Raw genomic sequence first — 22164 nt, forward strand, 5'->3', positions numbered from 1 at the left:
GAAATGGCCGAATGACCATAAGGCAAATGAAAGCAAGGTTGTATACAGTTTACTTAAATTGTGAAACGTGATTGCATACATTTTTATTTCAATAGTGTCAATTAATTCTTTACAGAAATGAGTGTTGCACAGATGCCTGGTGCCCAGATGGAGAGTGGCCAGGTAGGTAATTAGCTTCTTTAAATCCAATTTATTTTTGGCTCAGTTAAAGGGTAGAATGAGCGTTTTTTTCTAGGCCAGACCCTTGTCAGTAGGTAAGACGCTTAATGCCAAGACTTTAAACTCTGGAAAAAATATAGGCCATCGCGCCAAAGGAATCCAAACTGGCTCTAAAGTCTGAGGCCAGTTTTTCGGCCTAAACGTGCATGGTTTAACCAAGATGTAGTCGTACAAGTTTAACAAAAGGGAGCTCAATGAAATATCTAAGTTGTTCTGGTCATGTAATCTTGCAAATTAAATACGACGAGGGTTCATGTTTTTCCAATCATTTGTTGAAAAGTCAGGAACATTGACTGATTGAGCAGCAGCTAAGATCTGATCCAGCCTACCAACCATGGTAGGCTGGGTGCAAACTTCGTTGAAAGTGAGGGGGCAAAATGTTTATATTTCTCAGGGAATTAGTGAAAACTGCCACCATGGTTGGCAGCAAGAAAAAGATTGGGATATGACATTATAAGGATGGCCTGAAAATGCATCCTAGGTAGACTCGCATTGCCTTTAATCATTATGACCTATTGGTTAAATCTTTAATTGACACATTCTCTCTCATTTAACAAAACACAGCAGCTCTTATCAGCTAATGAACAATGCTACCTAAAATATCATGCAAAAACTGTTATTCAGTTGACTTAGAAAGTATTCCTAGTTTGCAGAATAGATACTCCATTAACACTGTTAAGAACACCAGAGCCTGAAATTATCCATAAATAAGAACATTAGGTTTCTGCAAAAGTAGAAAAATTAGGTGTCTGCAAAAGAGTGTAGTGCATCATATGTTAAAAATAGGCGATTACAAAGTCCAATATTAGCAACCTGTTGTTGATGCAGGCAATTAACCCCAGTTCTAAATGCAACAATAAAACACCAACTGTCTATACAAAACTGCAAGTAAAATAATCAGTTAATGGCAAGTGCACACACGGTATATATATTACAGCAGTTGTTTGCTATTTGGTAGTAGTGATCTGCTTTACTGTTTTTTCTTTAAATTGATCAATATCAATGTCTAGACTTTAAAGAGTTTATCACTTTTCAGATTAAAGCATTTCTATCTACATATAACAAACTGGCAGAGCAGTGTTTTGTAGACTGTGTGCATGATTTCACCAGTAGAACAGTTACAGGAAATGAGGTAAGTATTTATTCCATAAATCCAGTCTTTTGGGTCCATCAGATCGGCTCATTTATCAACAGGCCTTAATAGGCTTGATTGCATTTGGTTTGTATTACCATGTGATAAACTGTATGCAACATGCTTGGATTTGCTTTCAGTGAGAATGGAAGATGACCTTTGATGTTGAAACCATTTGCTTCGGTTTTTCTATTTGTCACTAAGAATTGAAATGATAAAATTTTCAAGTATTAAGTATCTATCTTTTGTATTTATCTGGGTTAATCATTGTACTAGAATGCCTCAAGTTGTACTTGTCTCAAGTTAAAGGCCAAACTAAGTTTTTTACCCTTGACTGCGAGGGAAGTGTCTTCTCTAGACCATCATCCCCAATAAACAGATCCACATTTCCTTTCTTTTAACTGACTTCTAAGTTACTTGTTCTGTTAGTACTTCAGTGAATATAACGATTGCCTTTGTTTCTCCCTCTAGAATAACTGTGCTATGAACTGTACAGAGAAATTTCTCAAGATGTCTCAGAGAATTGGTATACGGTTTCAGGAAATACATGAAATCAATCAGTCAGCCCTACTACAAAAATAGTTGTGGAATGTATTACAGCCCTTGACATTGCTGACTTCCTCTCTCACAAAAATTAGAATTTTTTATCTTATTATCAAGGTTGATTAGTTTTGTGAAGTGAATGTATAATGCAAGAGCTTACAGAGTCAAAATTAACTATGTAATAGATTATAAGGTATGACCTTACACAATTCTATATCAACCTACACTACAGATATAACATCTGTGTCTCACACAAATTACTATATGAAAATACATAACAACCTCTGGATATTTAATAAATGTGGTCAAAGTTTAGCAGATTTATTGGAAAAAAGTAAAATTCTTATGCATGTTGCAAGTTTTTTTTAGAAATAAATTGAAAATTTAGAATTATACTTCCTCATTAACAATCTTTCCTTTCCTTTTATTCAAAAGTTGGGCTAACAGATGTTAACTAGCATAAATTTGCATGATGGAATAAATACTAATTAATGCTTTAATCAGCAAAAAAGTGGAAATTTTAAAATAATGCTGCAAATTACAATGCATAAGAAAACAAACAAACAAATTACAATGAAAATTAGAAATCGCTTTTGCAGAAAAAAGCTGGTATAAAATCTCAAAAACCAAACAAAGCAATGAGTTAATGCAAAAATCTGGTCTTCTTATAGTGAGTTATTGAATAAAGCAATTAGAGTGAGTTCCATAATTCTTTTTATGCAGATAAGTGATAAATGTTACAATTGTTTGACACAAATTAATAAACAACCAAAAATTTTATATTTCTGGTGGTTTTAACCTGTTATCATCATCTTTAATGTACCTGTGTTAATGAATTCTTCGTGTCCACACTTTAATGATAGTTAACCTGTGGCCAGAAAATTGCTGGTATTATTTCCAACAATTGCATTAGATACATCTACATTTGCACCTATATGCCACTCTCCTTATGTGTTAATATGAGCTAATCGTGATCATTTAATCACTGTCACTGGAGCTACTGCTGCTGCTGCTACTTGAGCTACTTCCAGAACTCCAGTGATGATGATGATGACCCCCACTCAGCATACTTCCTAATGCAAAGCCACCTACTGCTCCAACTGCAGCACCTGCAGCTATTTTTCCTTTGTTTCCTTTCTTCTTTTTCACTTTGACAACTTTCTGTCCAGGTGTATGAACCACTGTTGTATGTGTTGTAACCCCTGGTTGCCTTGGGTATGAACCAGGTGGTGGCACAGGCTGCCCTGGTTGATGATATCCACCAGGTGGAGGGTATCCCCCAGGTGGAGGGTATCCTCCTGGTGGAGGGTATCCCCCATGTTGTTGTGGATAGCCTGGTGCTGCCGGAGCCCCTGGTGCTCCTGGTACTCCTGGTGGTGGATAGCCCTGTGGTGGATAACCTGTGGGTGGATAGCCCTGTGATGGGTACCCTTGTGGTGGAGCTCCTGGGTATCCAGGTGGAGGATATCCTTGAGCTGGGTAATGTTGTCCTGGTTGACCATAAGGTGGGGGCTGTTGTGGGTATGGTTGTCCTCCTTGCATCACCGGGGCTGTTGCTGTTAAGAAATAAAATCTACACTCACTTATGCATAATCCAAGCTGAGTTTGAAAATGGTAGACAGAAATTTGTTTATTTTTTATCCAAAATTAGCACCTGTTAAAGCAGTTAAATTTTTTTAAAACAACAATGTTGTTGTTTTTGCTAGCTTTTTCTAGGGGTGTACCAGATATATGGAAGGCTGGATAATCCGGGGCTGGATAATCCGGGGCTGGATAATCCGGAGCAGGATCCCTGACTTTTTGAAAATCCAGGTCCTGGCAGGATTTGTTTCGAAAAATCCAGCCAGTCGCCGGATTTTCCAGAATTTCAATTGCAACAAAGAAAATTTCTAGAGAAACCAGTTATAAAAGAGTAAATCCAACTAACAAAAAAAAGCAATAGAGCAAACTTGAACGTAATTCTTAAAGTTAAAAACGTCCCAAACAGCAGTTTTTCACAAGTTAAAGTCGTTCAAGGTTATGATATAAGAAAAGAAACTTGTCACCACTCCTTATAAGAAGTCTTGGTTGCTTGTTTTTGTTTCCTGCTTCTGAAAAAAGCTGCTCTGAATAAACACTAGATTCTGGAGTAGACAAATATTGTTGGGCTAGCTTGGCAATGTGGGGAAGGTAGTTTTGTGGCGCTTCCATCAAATGAAAGGACTTTTTTGCATGGTGTGCAAAAATATGCATGGCATTGATTTTCAAAATGGATAGTAGAAAAAGGATAGGCTCAAAAACCATCTTGAAAATAAGCCAATACGAAAGAAGGCGGGAAAATTTCATCTCAAACGAAAAATAAGCACAGTATTTGGTTCGACCACAAAACAAGCGCCTTGAAAATAGATTTTGCATTGAAAGCGCTTGTCATCACGAAACAGGAAGACTGGATGATGGCATATTCATAAGACTGTTCTCTTCGTTCTTCTTGCTATGAATTTACTCGCAAAGAATCTCAAAACTTTTTATTACAGAAAAATCTGGTAATGACTGGATATTCTGGCTGGATTCTGAAAATCCTGATCTGGTACTCCCCTAGCTTTTTCATTTAAAAACTAACAAGAAACTACATTATATTGTGCTAAAAAAAATTGCCTTCCTGTTGCTGGCATCCATAGACCTCAAGCTTAAGAGCACTTGCACAAATATATTTTATCTTATAAAGATTAGAAGTGAAGAGGTTGTTCTGGACTGGAACACCCAGCCAGAGTCAGCCACAATTATAATTTAAGGATCTTACATGAAAGAAAGTAGGAGAGTAGGCAACTAAGATGTAGCACCCCAGAAATTACTAAAACATATGTTGTGTTGGCACAAACACCAAAAAGAGTTTAGCAAAAAGAACTTGTTAAACATGAACTGTTTGTATTGACCATTGTCAAACCTAATCATTTCATCCATTGTATCAAGTCATTTACACCATCCATCATATCTGTATCCATAGTAATGTAATCAACAACATTTTTGTAGCATCCCCTCATTTTATGTGTATACGCCCTGTATTGTAATTTGGTCAGTGAATTAATAAAGACGCAACAGTCACCCAACTTAGTCTTGTTACTGGCTTCATGTTTTCTGCACTTTGAATCGGATCATATAAACAACAGCACATTCATACAAGAATTAGGCAACAACAGAAATAAGGAACCAAACATGATCAATCAGCCTTCCTATAAATGGTGACCATAACATGACCATTGCATTACCATCAAACACGTTCAGCAGCACACCCTACTCACAAAACCTTGCATCGCAAAGCATTGCATTGAAAGCATCATAGTTCCAGGCACGCCCCCCCCCCCCTCCCACATCTCGGCAGGATCAATTTTGCATTTTGTCTAAATCCGATGAGAAATTGTTGGGGGAGGGGTAATATTTTGGCAACATACTTTTTGTGGTGCAGTCCTATGATTTTCAAACTGCCTTCACATAGCCATGAGTGAGTTATGGGGGATCCTTTCAGGTAAAAATTGCGTTCCTTGTTAGTAAAAGGGCGTTTTCTGGTGCTAAAAGGGGCTTGGTCTCTTGCTGGCTCTGTGTTTTCTGCACTTTAAACAAGACATAAAAAACGACAGCGCATTCGCACAAGAACTTCGTAACAACAGAAAAGAAATATAGGAATTTATGTAACACCAAAAAGCTTTTCCTGTATGTTTTAAACCACTCAACTCACCTTGCTGAGGATATGGTTTAGTTTCACTAAAAAGAAACAAAACAGAAAATTGTCAAGACATGTGAAAATGCATACTTACAATAACAATGCGTAAATAACTGAAAGAATTGGTTTTGCCTACTTTCGAAATTGAATGCGGATGCAGATTCTTATGATAAATGTGACACTCTACGTACTTATCAGCTGCGACCTGCGAGCTCATTATAAACTAACCATACATAAAATATACATAACTTCATCAATATATGGGTCACAAAAGGTCCGAGGTGCGAGCACAAGAAGCCCTGCGTAGCTGCATGCAAGTTTTCCAGCCTGGCAACATATGCGCAAATTACCCACACCATACTCGCAGCTCTACCGTTGTGAAAAAGGCAAAAACAAAGATATTCTACTTGCTGTTTTTTCTACTCACTCGCAACTCGCCCAATAACAACTCGAACCACTGAGCGCAGCTCCCCCTTGCTGGTCTAGGCCAAATTCATTAACACAAGAGTGGAAATGGTTCAGAGTTAGTTGAACATTGACAAAAAGAGGAAATAGATAGAAAATTGTAACTGAAAACCGTATAAGGTATAAAAATAAAGCTTACGAGTGGACGACGGTTGTTTGATGAGACATGGCCGAACAAATTCAACGCACTTCTTCCTATGTGTTTGCTTCCTAGGCGGATGGCACTCCTCCTCCTGTTTTGAATTCGGAAAGCGGAATATGTCATCCAAAGCAAGCCTCTTTGTCATACATAATGCATCATGTGATCCTTCTAATGACGTCATTAATATGTAAAATCTATTTCTGGTGTTTCACTTGTCAAACCAGTTTTTTAAATATCTATATCGAGTCAGTGTATTTAATGGTACCATCCGCTCTTCCTCTCAGCTGACAATAATTTCCATTCGAGGAAAAATCAAAGCAGATAACAATTTCAATTTGCTTTTTACTTTCGTTCTTCTCAATTGACTGCATTGTAAACAAGCGTATTGGAAATAGAAAGTTTTATGAAAAATCGCCGATGAACGGTTTTTAGTGAAACCAATATCCAGTGTGTGATATTGGCCAGTTCTGAATCAAACATTTTAGCAGTTTAGTAAGAAGGGTGAAATGCTATGGTGGAATCTCGTTGTATCCACGCTAAAACCTTTGCCGATAGATCTAATCGATTTTTTGTCGATAAATCTAATCTATCCTCTTTAAATAGCGTTACCCCTGGTTGAAAAATATTGAAGTTGCAACTGCAAATGTCGTTTTATTTATAATCAATTTTGTTCACTTCTTTTCCCTCACAATCTCAAATGACTAATATATAAGCAGATTCGCTAGAGCCAGCTATAAAGACCCATTTCTCGTTTTGCCCATGTGTCATATCTCATATACAACATGTCATATATATACAGTAAACTCGACTTCAGATGGGGACACTTAAAAGAGGTTTTGTCAATGGCAACTTGACTGAAATATCTATTGTGTTAAAATAAGTCAATTTTTTTCCTTTCCACTTTCCAATATTATATTAACGAAATGCTTCCGAGTTTGGCTTTCTGATACAGATCGGTTGTGGTGTCTTTCTGACATATGTATATGAAGGAATGCCCAACTTAGAACTTTGCTTTATAGGATTTGCTCGGAACTGAGCGCTAGCCATTTTTTCTTCACTCTGGCGCAGCTGCTAACTGTTTCTATTTTATATAAAGTCATCAGCATAGCAGAAAAACACTTTTGAATTTCCGGCTATTGAGCTTTAAAAGAGTTCCAACTGCCTTAAAAAAAGGGAACTAAAAAAGATATTTCTAATTTAAAAGTGGAAATAAACTTGGGTGTTTCAGGTCCTTCCTTAGGCCCTGGAGTCCAAACTTTGCTTCTATAAAAGGTGTTATGTATGGCAGAATTGGATTTTGGTGTTCCACAGGGATCTTGTCTAGGAGCTTTTCTATCAGTGTCGTCAGAACAAAATTCATATTTGGGGGGGGGAGGGGCTTTCCATTGTATTCCATCTCATTCGGTACACTGTTACAAAGGAAAGCTACTACTGTTTGACAATTATTGGGGGGCACCAACTTTCTCCTGTCTCTTCTTTCTTTCCAGTCTTAACAAAATCCATCCGATTACGTTTAGGCATATCTATGTGTTCCTTTACCTTTAGCTAGATAACATTGGCTCTGTTAACTTACAGTTTCTGCAAAGCACTGTAAAAGATGAATGTAAACGAATGTAGGCATAAAGCTAGATCAACATTAAAAGGCTTATTTCCTATTGGATTCGATTTAGCTTTCAGAATTGTAGAGCAATATCACTCAAATGCTTGAATATTCTATTTGTTTCGATTTAAGAATGGAATTTGGTTACATTTTTGTCGCGCTATAACCCTGGGATTTATAAACAAAGTCTAAGTCCACATCTAGTAAGAAAATATGCTATCGTAAATAGGTTTAGTGAAACTGCCTGGTTTAGTGCATACACAAAACTGTTTCACAAACGTGAAAACTAATGCTAAACGTCAAAGAACAAAGGTAAAAGACCAGTTGTATCCATCAAGAAGACTCAGAAAGCGTAAAATGTCAGAGTAGAAAGTCAGCTGAAAATGATGAAATTTTCCAAAGAATTGCACAAGGAGACCTGCAAGCTTCATATCTCGTGGGTGGATGAGGTTTGGATATATTATAAACTTTCCGCTGATATATGGGCATATATTCCATGCTTGAGGTTTGACAATTTCCCAAGAAATCACTCGAAACTTAAACAAAGGTAATTAAAATTCAAATTGCAATCTATTCGGTAATATTCATTTTAAAAACACGGTATTACGGTAATATCAAAATATTCTTGCGGAGTTACGGTACAAGGGAAATTTTCTTGCTGAATCACGGTATTTGATACCACCAAAGGCCCCCCTAGTTTGGATGCCTGCAAAACCCCTAATATTGTTACACACTGGATACAGCTAGGCATAGGCTGTAAAGACAAAATAGAAGCAATATTAATATCTTCTTTAAATTGGTGACGGGCTTCCATCGTTACCACCATTTTTTTTCTCCGCTAACACAAAATGTATCTGCAAATAGATAATCACATTTCAATATTTGCCATATTACGTGTCTCACTTTTACCAAGATGATAAAAACCCAGGTTGTGCGAAAACTGTATCAGCGTCATTTTACGGATATCTGGTCGTTTTTCTATCTAGCTGTTTCAACAGCTATCTGAATAAAAGTAATAATATTTGCAGACAATCTTTTGATGGTACAAAACTTAAAAATCGCAGAATTGATGCAGAAACCTTAACATGTTTGGTAGTACGGGGAGTTATCGGTATCAGTTTTTGAAATATGTGCGGAACTATGGGTACCGTTTGAAGAAACATGCAGAATTATGGGTACCATTTTGGGAAACATTGGGAAATTATTAGGAGGGAGCGTTGACGTTAACAGAATGAATGTGCAGCTAGAAATCATGTGTATCAAATATGTATAATATTCAGATTTTGGGGCAAAGGAAATGCAAAATTCGTTTGATGATTTTGTTGTGCTTTAAAATGTACGTTAATTGCTTTCCAGAATTATGGGTATAGTGTTCATCGTGTTTGCGGAATTATGGGTCACATTTTTCAGAAATTTCTCTCAATTTTTTTTTTCTTTCTAATTCTTCCCAGCGGTTTCAAATTGGACGCCTTAATTTTTAGCTCCCAATCAATCATAATTTCTAATCTCCTCGTTGCGATTGCCGATCGAAAATATTGTGAACTGTAAAAACTTCCAATTAACGTTCCTGCATGGGTTATAAAAATTGAAATGAAAAATACATCTTCTGAAAAAGAATTTATGACATTCTTGCATACTCTTCAGTTCCATTTATTGGGCTGACATCAACATATTCGAGTTTTTTAATTTCTATGATTGCGCTCCAGATAATTTAATTATGAAGATAGAAATAACGTACAGAAAGTGTTTCATTCTATGGACTGGGATTTGATACTCTTTTCTGCCAACGAATCTCGTTTTAGGTTCTATTTTGTTCTATTTCAAACCCAGCCTCCTTTTCAAATTTTACCGCCATATTTTATGCTGGGCAGAAAGGAAGAATGTAGTTTGTAGAGCAAGCTTCAACGAAATCAAAAACACCGTGTCAGAAATGAATCATCAGCCAGCATCAAAATTTGTTGTTCTACCAAAGAACTCAGTTGGACTATATGCTGAAAGTGTTGGGCATGCAAATCTGCCGGAGAATATCCTTGCTAGCCTTTCAGAAGATGTAACATTCAGACTCAGGGAAACGATAAATGTAAGCCTTAGATTTTATTTTAGACGTTCCACCACTAATGATATCTTTGTCTAGGTAGTTCTCAACTGTGCGTTGTAATGTGTTGCGTGCCGTCGGAATGAAATACATTTGGGGGGGGGGGGGGTGCCTATGATATTCCTTCTCATTCAGTACACAGTCATAAAGGAAATATATATGCAGTTTGTTCTTTTGTTGAAAGAGTGATTCAAAAGTAACAGGTTGTATAATGCATCAGATTATTATATATAATTATTTCTATTATAGCCTGGCTCTAATCCGGGCTGGAAAGTTTGTTTTATGCACAAGGCATAAAATACATGTCAAAAATTTGCCCACATGAAAGTGTAAAAATTGGCACCTTAAGTGCCAAAAATGATAAAATTGTCACCAAAACTGAAAACCGCGCTTTGAAAGTTTTTACTTTTGTGCACATCACACCCAGTTTTGCACATCTGTGCGCCCAGCTTTTCCTGTGCACATGGAAGAAATTCTTTGTGCAGTACAAATTTTTTAACCCGGGCACTAATCAACAAAATCAAGTGATAAGAACACGTCAAGTCATAAAACCAAAAACTTTCTTCAGAAAGAATTCAGCAAAATTTATTGTCAGAGATCTATTTTTGTTTTCAAAAAGAAACTTAGAGGTCAAGGAGGGGATAACAGCTATCTCTCTTTGCCATTGCACAAATGAACCACCCTATACACATGCTTTCCAATATGCTTTCTAGAAATCTGGTAATTATTGACTTGTCTGTATGTCCCTTGTTCTACCAAGAGCAGATTTTGGAAGACACAGTCTATTTGAAGAAAAGAGGGCTTAATTTAAGAGAACTTTATCATGTTTCTATGTTGTATTTGTGTCCTCCACAATGAAAAAATTTCACAATTTCAGTTTCTCCTTGTTTCCATTTTCAGTTAACTAGCTGTCAGCAAACATTGGGTTTCAATAGTATTTCATACACATTTAGTTACTTAATATAGACTTGCCAATTTGCAACAATAAGCCAGAAAAAACAATATTTGCAATAGCGATTCTACTTGCATTTGAATTTCAGGCCCTAAAGTTGCTAACCTCACACAAAGGCTGCATCTGAAATATGAGGCTTAGAAAATACAAGAAATGAAATCAGGGTAAATATATGGCTTGTAACTGGGTTTCAGGCTAATATAAATTTTTTCTTTTTGACATTTTTTATTATCTTTCTCTTCTTTTATAGAATGCATTAAAATTCATGAGGCATAGCAAGCGAAGATACTTAGCAACAGATGATTTTAATAAAGCTCTCAAATGGAGTAACAGCCCGGTAATGATTATTACATATTGCTATTTTGATAGTACTTTTCGTTTTTTTTTAATTTGATCGGCATTTTGTTTCTTTGTGCTATAGATGATAATTTGGATTTTATAATACCAAAATTCATGTCTCTTTAGAATTCTCTTTAAGAATCATGGGACTCTCTAGCTTTTATTTTGTGACACAGAGAATAGAGTACCAAAGTGATGACATCATACAAATCTATTTTTAGAGTTTCTGAATTTTGATCCCAGAACCTAAAAGAGCATCAAAAGAGCACCTTTAAAAATGCAAAATCAGTTAAAGGCAACGTGAATTGGCTTAGATATGGCCACATGAGCACAGGCTCTTGCCCCATCAATTCTCTATCATTCGGTCTTGGTTCAGAACTTTATGAACCAGGCCAGAATAACAGTAATCCGTTAGCAAACTTGAAATCTTTCATTGGCCATATCTCACCCAGTTTGAAACATATCTAACTAATTTTGCACATTGAGAGGTATTTTATGCTGTTCTTGCAGATTGTGTGGCCAAATTTAAGAAATTCTAAAAATAAATTTTTGGTGACGTCATACTATAGTATGATTTCGTTTGTAATTGGTCTTAAACAAAGCTTCCTATTGACTGGTTTCGTATTGTGTGCAAGCATTGTTACAGTTTTTGCAGCCACTTCAAATATTGTTGAACCAATTTTGCCAAGGTTGTAGTTGTATCTGGGGATTGTTCATCTGTTTGCAGTGCAATAATTTTGTGATAGAATAGGCTGTTATGTTATGTTGTTTTATCATTAATTGGCACAGCATGATAACAAAGGCATCAAGAAATCTGAGAATTTCAGCTTTCTGAGATAATAGTAACTTTTGTTTTAGCGAAAGATGTTAAATATCACAGTCTTTATAAACATATAGTGTTTTGATTGTATGAATAACCCAAAAACTTGTGTTAAATATGTTTAATAAGTTAGGCTTTCAATGAGAAGTTCAAAAAAATAAATTGAAAATATTTGCAGATTTATATACCATGCAATTATGAACCACAATATGCTCTATGTTTCTGTTGAGCTATTCAAGTTCCCATTATTGGAAAAACTTTCTCTGTGTCCATTCTTATACAAGAAAGCATGTATCATTTTTGTGCAAGAAAGCATCAAAGTCTTTTGCTTTTTAGCATTTTTGATGAATAAAACAATTGATATAAGAAACTGTCATAAGCAAGATACAACATACAGTATTCTAGAAGGAAATCTCCAAATCTCGCAAGGAAAGCATCCTCATTTATTGGTAGTGTTTACTAGATTGTGAATGCTTTTCCTTGTTTCAGACTGTCTATGGACAAGGTGGTGTGGATGTACCAAGCTTTAGGTCATTCAACTTCAAAGATTCAACAATCTCTTTCACTGAAGATAAGGACACAAATCTTAGAGAAACTGCTTTTGATTCAACACTTCCTGCTGATCCTGGTGAAGTTTCTATTAAAGGTATGCTAAAGGTATTAAAGGTATTAGAGGTACTTTTGTGAATCTGCCAAGTTGAATATTCAGAGATTTCTTGATTAGAAATAAGATATTCTCTGCATTCTTGTTTCCTTAAAGAAATAAGATATTTCTTGCTCTCCTTGAAGAGAACAAAATGCTTTTGTGTAATATCAATTTTTCCAATCACCAACTGTTCAAAAATCGAAAGGAATGTTGGGTTGCATTTGAAAAAAAAACAGAGATCCCATCTTAGTCAATATATCAGGCACAGTCTGTCTGTACCATTTTTTTGTTTGGCACGAATGAAATTATTGTGTTAATGCCATGCAATGTTACTGGATACATCCAAGTTTCAGTAGACTGTTTGAAGGAGAAAATAAACTGATATTTCCATCCGCAAAGGAGGATTTGACACCAAATTCTGCATATAGCAATTCTCATGGTTTTCACCATTGGGTAGGTAGAACCTCCATCTAGTAATGGTTTGTACCTTGACCTGTTTCTATTTCATACCTTTCCGATTGATGAGTACCAGCCGTGTTACTCTTCATTTGATATGGTCTTCTTATCTTAACTGTCACTATCTTGCTGTATGGTTGGCTGTAACTTCAATTCATAAACTTGCATAAACCATGAACCTTTACAGCTTTAATACCCTAATTTATCTATTAGGAAGGGAATTAATCCAAAGATTCTTTGAAAATAATTGCCAGAAATTTGGCAATCTATCATTTTTCCTTGAATACATTAACCTGTTTGTTTTGATAATTGTTTCTATTTCTTGTAGCACAATGGTTGGTTTTTGAAGGTCATAATTGTTCTGGAGGCAAGATTTTGTTTATCAAATTTGCTATTTTCTCTTATTTTTTTGGACTGCTGATATCATAAATGCATTAAACTCATGCTAGGCGAATAAGTTAGTTAAATCTGTTTGTTGTTTCCTTTGTGTTTATCATAAAGCAATATGTTTATTGTTTTACCCTATTTATGTTCATAATTCTTATTGTTAATTCCTGTCATTATTTTATTTAAGGAAAACAAAGCAAAGAGGAAATCCCAAATAGAGAAGAACTTGAAGAGGTAAATTTTATTTAAATTTGTATTTGTATAAGTCTTAAAAATGCTAAAAAAATGTCCGCTCTCTCACTCACTTATCCAGCAATAATTTATTTACATAAGCCTGGGCATTTGTTAGTTCTTACAACATAAACCATTTCCACTTGAACTATTCTACAAAAGGTATGAAATTGGGCAGGGCAGAAGATGATGCTGTTATAAAGTACTTAATGCTAATATTGTTTTTGTTCGAAGCTGCAAGATTAAAAGCAGAATTTTGTATATGATTGAACTTTTTTCTTGCTTACAGCCATTTGCATCTTATTTGGAGCAGATAATTTTGTCTGTGTTTGGCACAAACCTGAATGCACGAAAGGTACCTTTACTTTGAACTGTTTTTTCTGTTGTAAGTTCTATTTAAGCTGCAGTCCAGACTGTGTTCTCTTTCCATATTTAAGTCAACAGAGGAAGTGAACTAACAAAACTAATCCCAATATGATGATCTGTAAATTTGTCATGTTTTGGTTCAGACCAGAGATTTAGATCACAAATCTTTTGAAATGCTATCTATTGACATATTTTTTGTTCACAGATCATAGTGTGATGCTTCATCAGATTCTTTTTTACCATTTATTAAGTCCCAACAGAGAATCAAAACTAGTTATAAAATTGTTTCTCATCAAGTTAATATATGATACACCCACAAATGTGTGTCTATCTTCATGCTTTTTAAATGTTTGTTATGAATGTATTGTTTCTTAAAGGTTGCGCTTGATAATATTCGTACAAGTGGCAAATTGCAGAGCATACTGCCATACATGGTAACGTTTCTCGCAAGCCAGGTATGCAAAAATATTAAGTTTTCAAAAGTCTATTCGGATTTTGGTAAGAAATTTGGAAAGCTGTCTGAGAGCTGATAGTATCAATTTAATCAATTTTTTTGGGAATCAGTTTTTTGATCAAAAATCATAACAGGATTCTAAATTCAACGAAATGTTTCTTAAGGCCCTTTAAGATTTATCTGTTATAAGTCAAATTTTCATTTTGTTCTTGATGTTTTCCCAAAAAGATTTGATTAGTACGGACGTTTTACTTCGCCATGTTTCTCCGGTTGTCGTAACTACTGCAATACTCAAATTTGATCTTATTACGAACATTGTCATAGGAGAGATGTCTGGAAGCGAACAATGTGCTATTGCTTTAGCTCTTCGATAACGATTTTCCTGAAAAACCCTGACCTCCGAAAGTGCACATGTTTGGAAAGTGCTCGGAATAGAACAAAGACTTTTGCAATGTGATTATCGTGTATTTCAATTGTTCTGTAAAAGCAATTGATGTCATCAAATGCATCTTATGTGTCAATGACGTGTGTTAGATCAGCCCAACATGAAGTGATGTTGTGTGCACACCTTCGTTATCACTGAGTAATTTATTTATAAAGGTAAAGTCGTGTAGTGGAAGTGAAGGCTTGAAGACGATCGTAACAGGAGTTCTGTTGATTGTACATTCTTTGGTTGAGAACGCTCTTCTCTTTTTGGTGCCTTATGTAAGTTGTGCATTTTATTTCAACCTTCCTAGTTGAGTATGTGTGATAGGAACGGCTTCTTTTTTATCGAAATTTGTTTTTACTATATGTTTTATACAAATGATATCATACAAACAATTAGCAGATGAACATGTTTAAAAATGATACATTAGATAACATTAGTAACTCCTTTGAACAAAGCTCGCTGGCCTCAGCCCGATTGTAGTTAATTCACCCCATCTTATCATACATTGGATCAACCTTTAATTTATCTTCACTTATATTTTCAAAATCCAGGTTCTTCAACTCGTCAAACTGTTGCTGTTTATTATAACCGATGAAAATCTGCCAGTTGAATTTTGGGACAGCAAGCTGACTGCTGCACGAATCTTGACTCAACTTTGCAGGTATTACTGCAAAATTTAGAAAGCTCTTATAATAGTGTTAGATATAAGATCAGAAAAGACACTCTCCTTACTTGAAATCATAATAATTGGTAAAAGGTTGGTAGAAGCTATCAGTGGAAACTTTTCCTATCGGCAAACTATGTTTCATTTGTTGGAAACCATGTTTCAGCTTCAGGAAGGGCTTAGAGATAATGTTTTAGATGTTTGAAGCTCCTTTCCATCCATATTTAAGTCTTTGGAACCTCTTTCAGCTACAATCCATGTTTCAGTTGTTGAAATTACCTATAAACTATGTTTCAGTCTTTTGAATCCCCTCACAACTACAAACAAGGTTTCAGTTGTTGTAAACCCTGCCAGCTTTGAACCATGTTCCAGTCATTGGAATTCCCTTGGGTTACAAACAAAGTTTCAGTTGTCGTAAACCCTTCCAGCTTTGAACCATGTTTCAGTCATTGGAATCTCCTCACGGCTACAAACCAAGTTTCAGTTTTCGTAAACCTTGAACCATGTTTCAGTCATGGGAATCCCCTCAGACTACAAACAAAGTTTCAGTTGTCGTAAACCCGGCCAGCTTTAAACCATGTTCCAGGCATTGGAATCTCCTCACGGCTACAAACAAAGTTACAGTTGTCGTAAACCTTGAACCATATTTCAGTCATGGGAATCCCCTCAGACTACAAACAAAGTTTCAGTTGTCGTAAGCCCTGCCAGCTTTGAACTATGTTTCAGTCATTGGAATCCCTGCAGGCAACAGACCATGTTTCTTTCGTTGGACTCTGCTTCGTTGCATCTGACATTGTGAACGGACATGACACCGTGTTTTGTCTTTCATTTTAATTGAGCTTGACGTATACACGAATGGGAGTAAAAAATTCGTGTTCCTTATTTTGAGCTCCGTTCATTTTTTCACAGACAAAATAAAGGCCAATTTTCGTTTGCCTTTTGGAAACATCTTCTGTAAAATATAAAGTTCTTCAAAACAAGATATGGATTTTAATATTGTAATTTACAGATCGCAGCGGGATAACTTAAGCCTTTGCCCCAGGGGAACCGTCTTTGCCCTTGAAAATTGTAATTTGATTGGGGAATTGGTCTATTTGGGATAACAATAAATGAAACGTTTAATCAAAGCGGTATTTTATTTTCTATTCGCTAGCTTATGTAGAGAGTTTTGAAATCATTCGAAAGCCGGGCCTGATTTGCTAGGATTGCCTCAAATTAACAGAACTGTAAGTTTTTCAAAATGTTTGTTCCAGGCGTCACATGTCAACAATGAACTACTTACCGCACCACCTTCTAAAGGCCTACCAAGAAACTGTCGCTGACGAGACAAAGCCGCTAGCTTCTATTTACGGAGCTGCGTTTGGAATCTCTTGCCTTGGTGCCGAGGTTTGTACAATTTTCATCAATACACTATCTAGCTAACATTTTACTTCGCACAGGAGTCTTAAGTATTCATAGGAAATAAGACTTCTATCTGAAAAATGTAAGTTTTAGATAACGTATAGGTAAGCCAGCAACTTGGATCGATGCGATTTCCCAAAGACTTCAAATTCATTCGTCGAAATGTTCACATAAATTGTTTTCTTTAAAACATTTGCATTTTTAAAACATTTTGTAGTAGAAGCGTTTCATATCTATGTGTATAAATCAATTATTTGACTTCTTCTCAAGCGAGTATTGGAAACAAATATTCTCGGGTGTCAGATTTTGACATCTTAAATGAATACATTTAGACTATGTTTGCTTTCCAGTGCCCTTTCTTTGAAAAAAGAATCTTTTGTTTTTACGAGCTCCGTCCCTTGTAGAATGGAGTCTACATATTATCATATTTAGATAAAAAGTATTTTAAAAGTTTACCACAAGTAACAAGGCATTGGGAATCTTTGCTAATTACAGGCCATCTGTTCCGCCTCATGATGCGATGAAGCCACATAATTCAACCTTGTCGAATTACAATAATATGGTGACTTTTTAAAGTCTAGCTTCGAGTTTATCCTTCAATTTTCCGCAATGAAGTTATTTGTAAATCAATAAACTGCAAATAATTTTTGTGTAGGGGAAATTTTACGTGAACGACATTCAATAACTTGTCTCGATGCTGAGTTCAAAGCTAGAATTAATTTCTTTCATGTAGCTTTTAAGCAATCGTCAGAAGATAGGGCTAATTTACTATGACTGAATTTGTTGTCCTGCAGCCAGCTCATCAGATTGTGTACCCTATGTTACTGAAAAGGATTGAAAGCATCAAAGAATCTATCAGCTTCTCGAAGGACTTGAATCTGGTAAAAGAGTCACTCGTTACTTACGCACTCTTTCAGGTAATCATATGTGCTTTTAAGTTTAATTATCTATAATCCGGCAAAAGATCTTCAAAGGCTTGCTGTAGCCTGTACTTCTAGCGACTATTAGTAGCTTATGAAGCTTGGTCAAAGCTGGCTCTAGGCATATCCTTATATCTCCTTCTTGCACTGCTCTTTTATGCTGAAGAAACATTCACATTGTTACTATTCCGTTCGACTGAACCGAAGAGCTCTTTAGTTCTAGTTTGTGTTTCACTGTAAATTTTAAATCACTGAGTACTCTGACATATCATTATCGAGTACCGAAACATTCTGAAGAGCTCAGTTTTTGTATTTTCATATGTAGATTATCTGTTCAATTTTGGTTTATATTTTCTTTCGTAGAGGATATCTTTATTTTTACTTCGAACTGCTATTCTGTCTCCTGCAAATTCTACTGTCAACAAAACCGGTCGATCTTCTGGCAGTAATACGGTAGTATCAACAGGACTTTTATCATCGCACAAATACTTAAGCATTTATAATGAAGTCTTTGATTACTTCACGGAAGGCTTGATAGCTCACACCCAGTGTCTAAATGCGCCAGGCACCAATCCTAGAAGCATTTTTAACCCTTTCAAAGCAGCAAATACCAAACAAACTAATCTCAAACAAGGCAACAGTCCTGGATTACTGAATCAAGACAGACTGAAATCAGAACTAGCTGCCAATATAGGTGGCCTGAAAACTGGACGCGTTGCAAAACCTGCCTTCATAAAAGAAGTATCGACAAGTTCCCATATAAAGATGTCTTTACAGACAAGCATTGGCGTGGTTGGTAGTGACTTCAGGTGGCGAAAGCGTAAATTTTCCAAAGATGTGAACGTATTTGGTGCAGAAGATAACAATGACAAGTCTGATGGACCAACGCAAATTAAAAGGCCAAAACCATCAATTTCTAAGACTAAAACTTCAAGTGAAGTGAGGCGAAAGAATGGTGGAGAGGCTGAAATCGAACTAAGTCGGCTCAGCAAGAAGACCCGGCTGCGTTTGATTGACTTGGCAAAGATACCAGCGACTGTAGCAATATTGATCTAGTGCTTTTTAATCGAGCAAAAGCAATATGGTTCTTTTTCTTTGTATAAAGTAATAATTATGTTGAATTTAGTTTGAAGAACCATTTTAAACAGAAAGTTTTTCTCTGTACCTAAGATATTTGCGTATGGCTCCGGTATTGTTTCGGATGCGGTATTGTTTCGGATACGGTATTGTTTCGGATGCGGTATTGTTTCGGATGCGGTATTGTTTCTCGAATATTCATGACCCATTGCTAAATGTACACGATAGGAGGGAAATCGGAAATGGTGGAATCGGTGGTTGGGCATTTATCCTGAAGGTTTGGCATTAGTCCCTCTCCTGATCTTGCAAAAATTAACCGCATTTCTGCCTCTTTGCTAAGCTTCAAGTTTTCCTGCAAGCCTCCGGTTTGGAGCTCATGTTAATTATTGCTTATTGCTTATTGATGATTATTGCTTATTGTTATTGCTTATTGATGATTATTGATTAGTGTTAGTGTACTCGTGAATCCGGTCCTGAGGGCGGCAAGGGAGAGTGCTTCTTTAACACCGACTCTAAGTTGGTTCCAAAGCTTTGGTCCGCGAAAAGAATAAACTCCTTTGTCCATTATTAGTTTTCTACAAGGGTAGCGAAAGAACAGATTCACAGTTTTCTGACATTTCGTGTCAAGTTTTGACAAAAAAATGGAACTGTACACAGGTTCGAGACCACTTGGCGATTTGTGCATGGCCAGCCAAGAAGAACCGCGTAATTTTTCTTGACCCTTCACGAAATGGAGGAGGTGTAGGGTTAAAGTGGCATGTAGTATTGATTATGGCATAAGTTTTGCGGTTTAAAGAAAATTGCGACCAAAAATTCTTACTTTTATTTTCCTTACCACCGTTGTTTTGTCTTGCCAATTTTGCCCGTCGATTAAACAAATTCCAACACGAGGAAAGTTTTATCAAAGAAAGTAACAATTTTCCCATACATTCTGAGTCTGTATTGGTTTATACCATTTGTGCAGCTGCCATTTGCCTTAATTTGATCTAGTGTTATCAACAATTTTGTGCTTGAAAAGCCAGAATTAGATGGAAAGTGTGCTATCAGTCCACGTGGCCAAACCAAGTATAGCAGAATTTTCAAAACCAGCAGATGATCGCAGTCAAAAATTCAATTTCCTTTTTGATGTTTTAGTTTCCAAACAGCATTATTTTTCACCTCAGTTAGTACAGTATCTTTTTCGCCATGATTTATTTTATGCAACAGATTTTTTTAAGGAAGCTTTCTTATGTTTTAAGGCTTGATTGACAATGTTCACTGTTTTTATTTTCAGCTATGAAGCGTTTAGTATTTTTCCAGTGTTTGGTTTCCTCCTCCTCACAGTTATTTGCAGCACTCGTAACACCTTTTCCACATATTCCTTTGCAAGTAATCTTCCTATGTCGACAGCATAGAGCAAATAGCATTTGGAGTTTTCAGATTTATCTAGGAGGAAGAATCAAGGATAGAATTTAGAGAATTTAAAGTTTAAAGAGTTTGGATAATGATTTGTAGTGTGAAATGACCATCTCTTTAGTGCCCACAATAAATATATTCCAGAATCGAGCCAGAGAGAAACTGTGGACCTCCTTTGAACCAAAGCATTTGAATTACGACCAGTACGATTTAACAATGTATTGCAGTTACGAGAATTTTCACAGTCTAGGCCTTTTTTTCGAGTTCAATTCCAGACCTATTGAGAATGCAAACTAAATGGCAATACAGAAAAGACCAATTAACTAACAGGCAAAATTGCACGAGCAAGATTTGCAAGTATGCATGTGAGTGTAGGGACGATATCATTATGGTGCCAATGGTATGTTTATTAATATACACCTGTTATTTTTCCGCATATCTTTAGAAAGTGAGCCTCAAGATTTCAGAAGTGTTGTTTTTTCTCAACAATACTTGTATTAAGAAATGGCATTTTAGTTGGATTCGATGAATTAAACACAAGACAAATTTTCACAAAGCAGAAAAAATCGTTCTCTCTCCATTTGAAACATCAAATTGGTATGAATGTCGTTTCCCTTTTGCTTCGCATTATTTTTTTCCTAAGGGCATTTATCAGTTACCTAAAGTACCTAACGCACGCTTCATGAAATACTTCATCTCAATGTAATGTTGAGAATTTTGAAATGTTTTAAAACACAGGGTCTACCTAATGCGTCACCAGGCTTTTTCTCGCTGTTTTCCCATCAACTTTGTTATCAACATAACCTACAGCAAATCCCGTCTGCAAATCTCTCCTTTTTCGTAGGCTTCTGTAGCTAGACTGAACCAGATGCTTATTTAAAATGTGCTTCATATCGTGTTGATGATATCAAGAAGCGTGAAGTTTCATGATATTTTCTACTTGCTTGTTTTTGTGAAAAAATGTGCCTATCATTGTTTCTCCTCTTGAGAAACATACCACCTTCCAGTCTGTGTACTGGCAAGTGGGACGAAATTTGATCGCGTTTATATGAACATTTCATCCCATCTTCCAGCTTCATCCCACCTTCCAGCGTTTATATGGAAAAAATTCGACCCACCTCAGTGAGATCCCACCTCTCGTGCAGTATTTTCCAAATAAATGCAAGACGAAATCTATAGAACAACAGGATCTCACCTCTAAGCTCACAGGCTAGGAGGTGGGATGATTTTAAACAGGCCCTAATAAGGATGTATAAACGCAAATGCTAAAGATTTATGCATTAGAGGATTTAAGATAAACCCAGTTGTGGATCGAAATAGGCCAGTTGGAAAGCGAGCACATGACTGTAAAGATTAGAGGGCCTAATTGAAAGGTAAATGCAATATAATAGAAGCCGTATACATTTACGAACTTTTCCTATCAAACTGCCATATGCTTTGAGGAGACCGAATATGATAAGACACACTATTAACATCTGAATTTTGAAGTCAGTGATGGTATTTCGTCTCTGGAAGTATTTTTGCAGTTTGAATGGCTAATTCTTAGGGTTGTCTATCGATTTAAGATGTTTAGTTTCAATTGATTTGTTAGCAGATGTCCTTCATCTGTAGAAAGAAAGAATTCAACTTGATATTAATATAATGCCATTAATGTTAAATGGAGAATTTTTAAAATCTAGAAACGATCATTGTTTTGTTTAGGCATCATCATCATCTTGCAAGGTAACATGCAA

General features: G+C 36.0%; 3 protein-coding genes across 3 annotated transcripts; 2 read left to right on the top strand and 1 right to left on the bottom strand.

The window, feature by feature from the left end:
• Positions 1 to 2716, top strand: LOC135688806 (mitochondrial import inner membrane translocase subunit Tim9). Its single transcript, XM_065205828.2, has 3 exons — positions 1 to 162; positions 1256 to 1351; positions 1823 to 2716. The coding sequence occupies exons 1-3, from the start codon at positions 118 to 120 to the stop codon at positions 1931 to 1933; spliced, it is 252 nt and encodes an 83-aa protein (XP_065061900.1). The 5' UTR covers positions 1 to 117; the 3' UTR covers positions 1934 to 2716.
• On the bottom strand, positions 2592 to 6345 carry LOC135688800 (uncharacterized). Its single transcript, XM_065205815.2, has 3 exons — positions 6196 to 6345; positions 5607 to 5632; positions 2592 to 3450 (listed from the first exon to the last, which is right to left on the bottom strand). The coding sequence occupies exons 1-3, from the start codon at positions 6222 to 6224 to the stop codon at positions 2873 to 2875; spliced, it is 633 nt and encodes a 210-aa protein (XP_065061887.1). The 5' UTR covers positions 6225 to 6345; the 3' UTR covers positions 2592 to 2872.
• Positions 6346 to 9627: 3282 nt separating this feature from the next.
• LOC135690571 (TAF6-like RNA polymerase II p300/CBP-associated factor-associated factor 65 kDa subunit 6L) lies at positions 9628 to 20892 on the top strand. Its single transcript, XM_065208166.2, has 12 exons — positions 9628 to 9878; positions 11096 to 11182; positions 12494 to 12650; positions 13435 to 13473; positions 13681 to 13727; positions 14014 to 14079; positions 14468 to 14545; positions 15145 to 15249; positions 15526 to 15635; positions 16892 to 17024; positions 17834 to 17956; positions 18323 to 20892. The coding sequence occupies exons 1-12, from the start codon at positions 9729 to 9731 to the stop codon at positions 19013 to 19015; spliced, it is 1788 nt and encodes a 595-aa protein (XP_065064238.2). The 5' UTR covers positions 9628 to 9728; the 3' UTR covers positions 19016 to 20892.
• The last annotated feature ends 1272 nt before the right edge of the window (positions 20893 to 22164 follow it).

Source organism: Rhopilema esculentum, chromosome 10 (assembly GCF_057945365.1).
Source record: "Rhopilema esculentum isolate cy_ngs chromosome 10, ASM5794536v1, whole genome shotgun sequence".
Taxonomy (NCBI): domain Eukaryota; kingdom Metazoa; phylum Cnidaria; class Scyphozoa; order Rhizostomeae; family Rhizostomatidae; genus Rhopilema; species Rhopilema esculentum.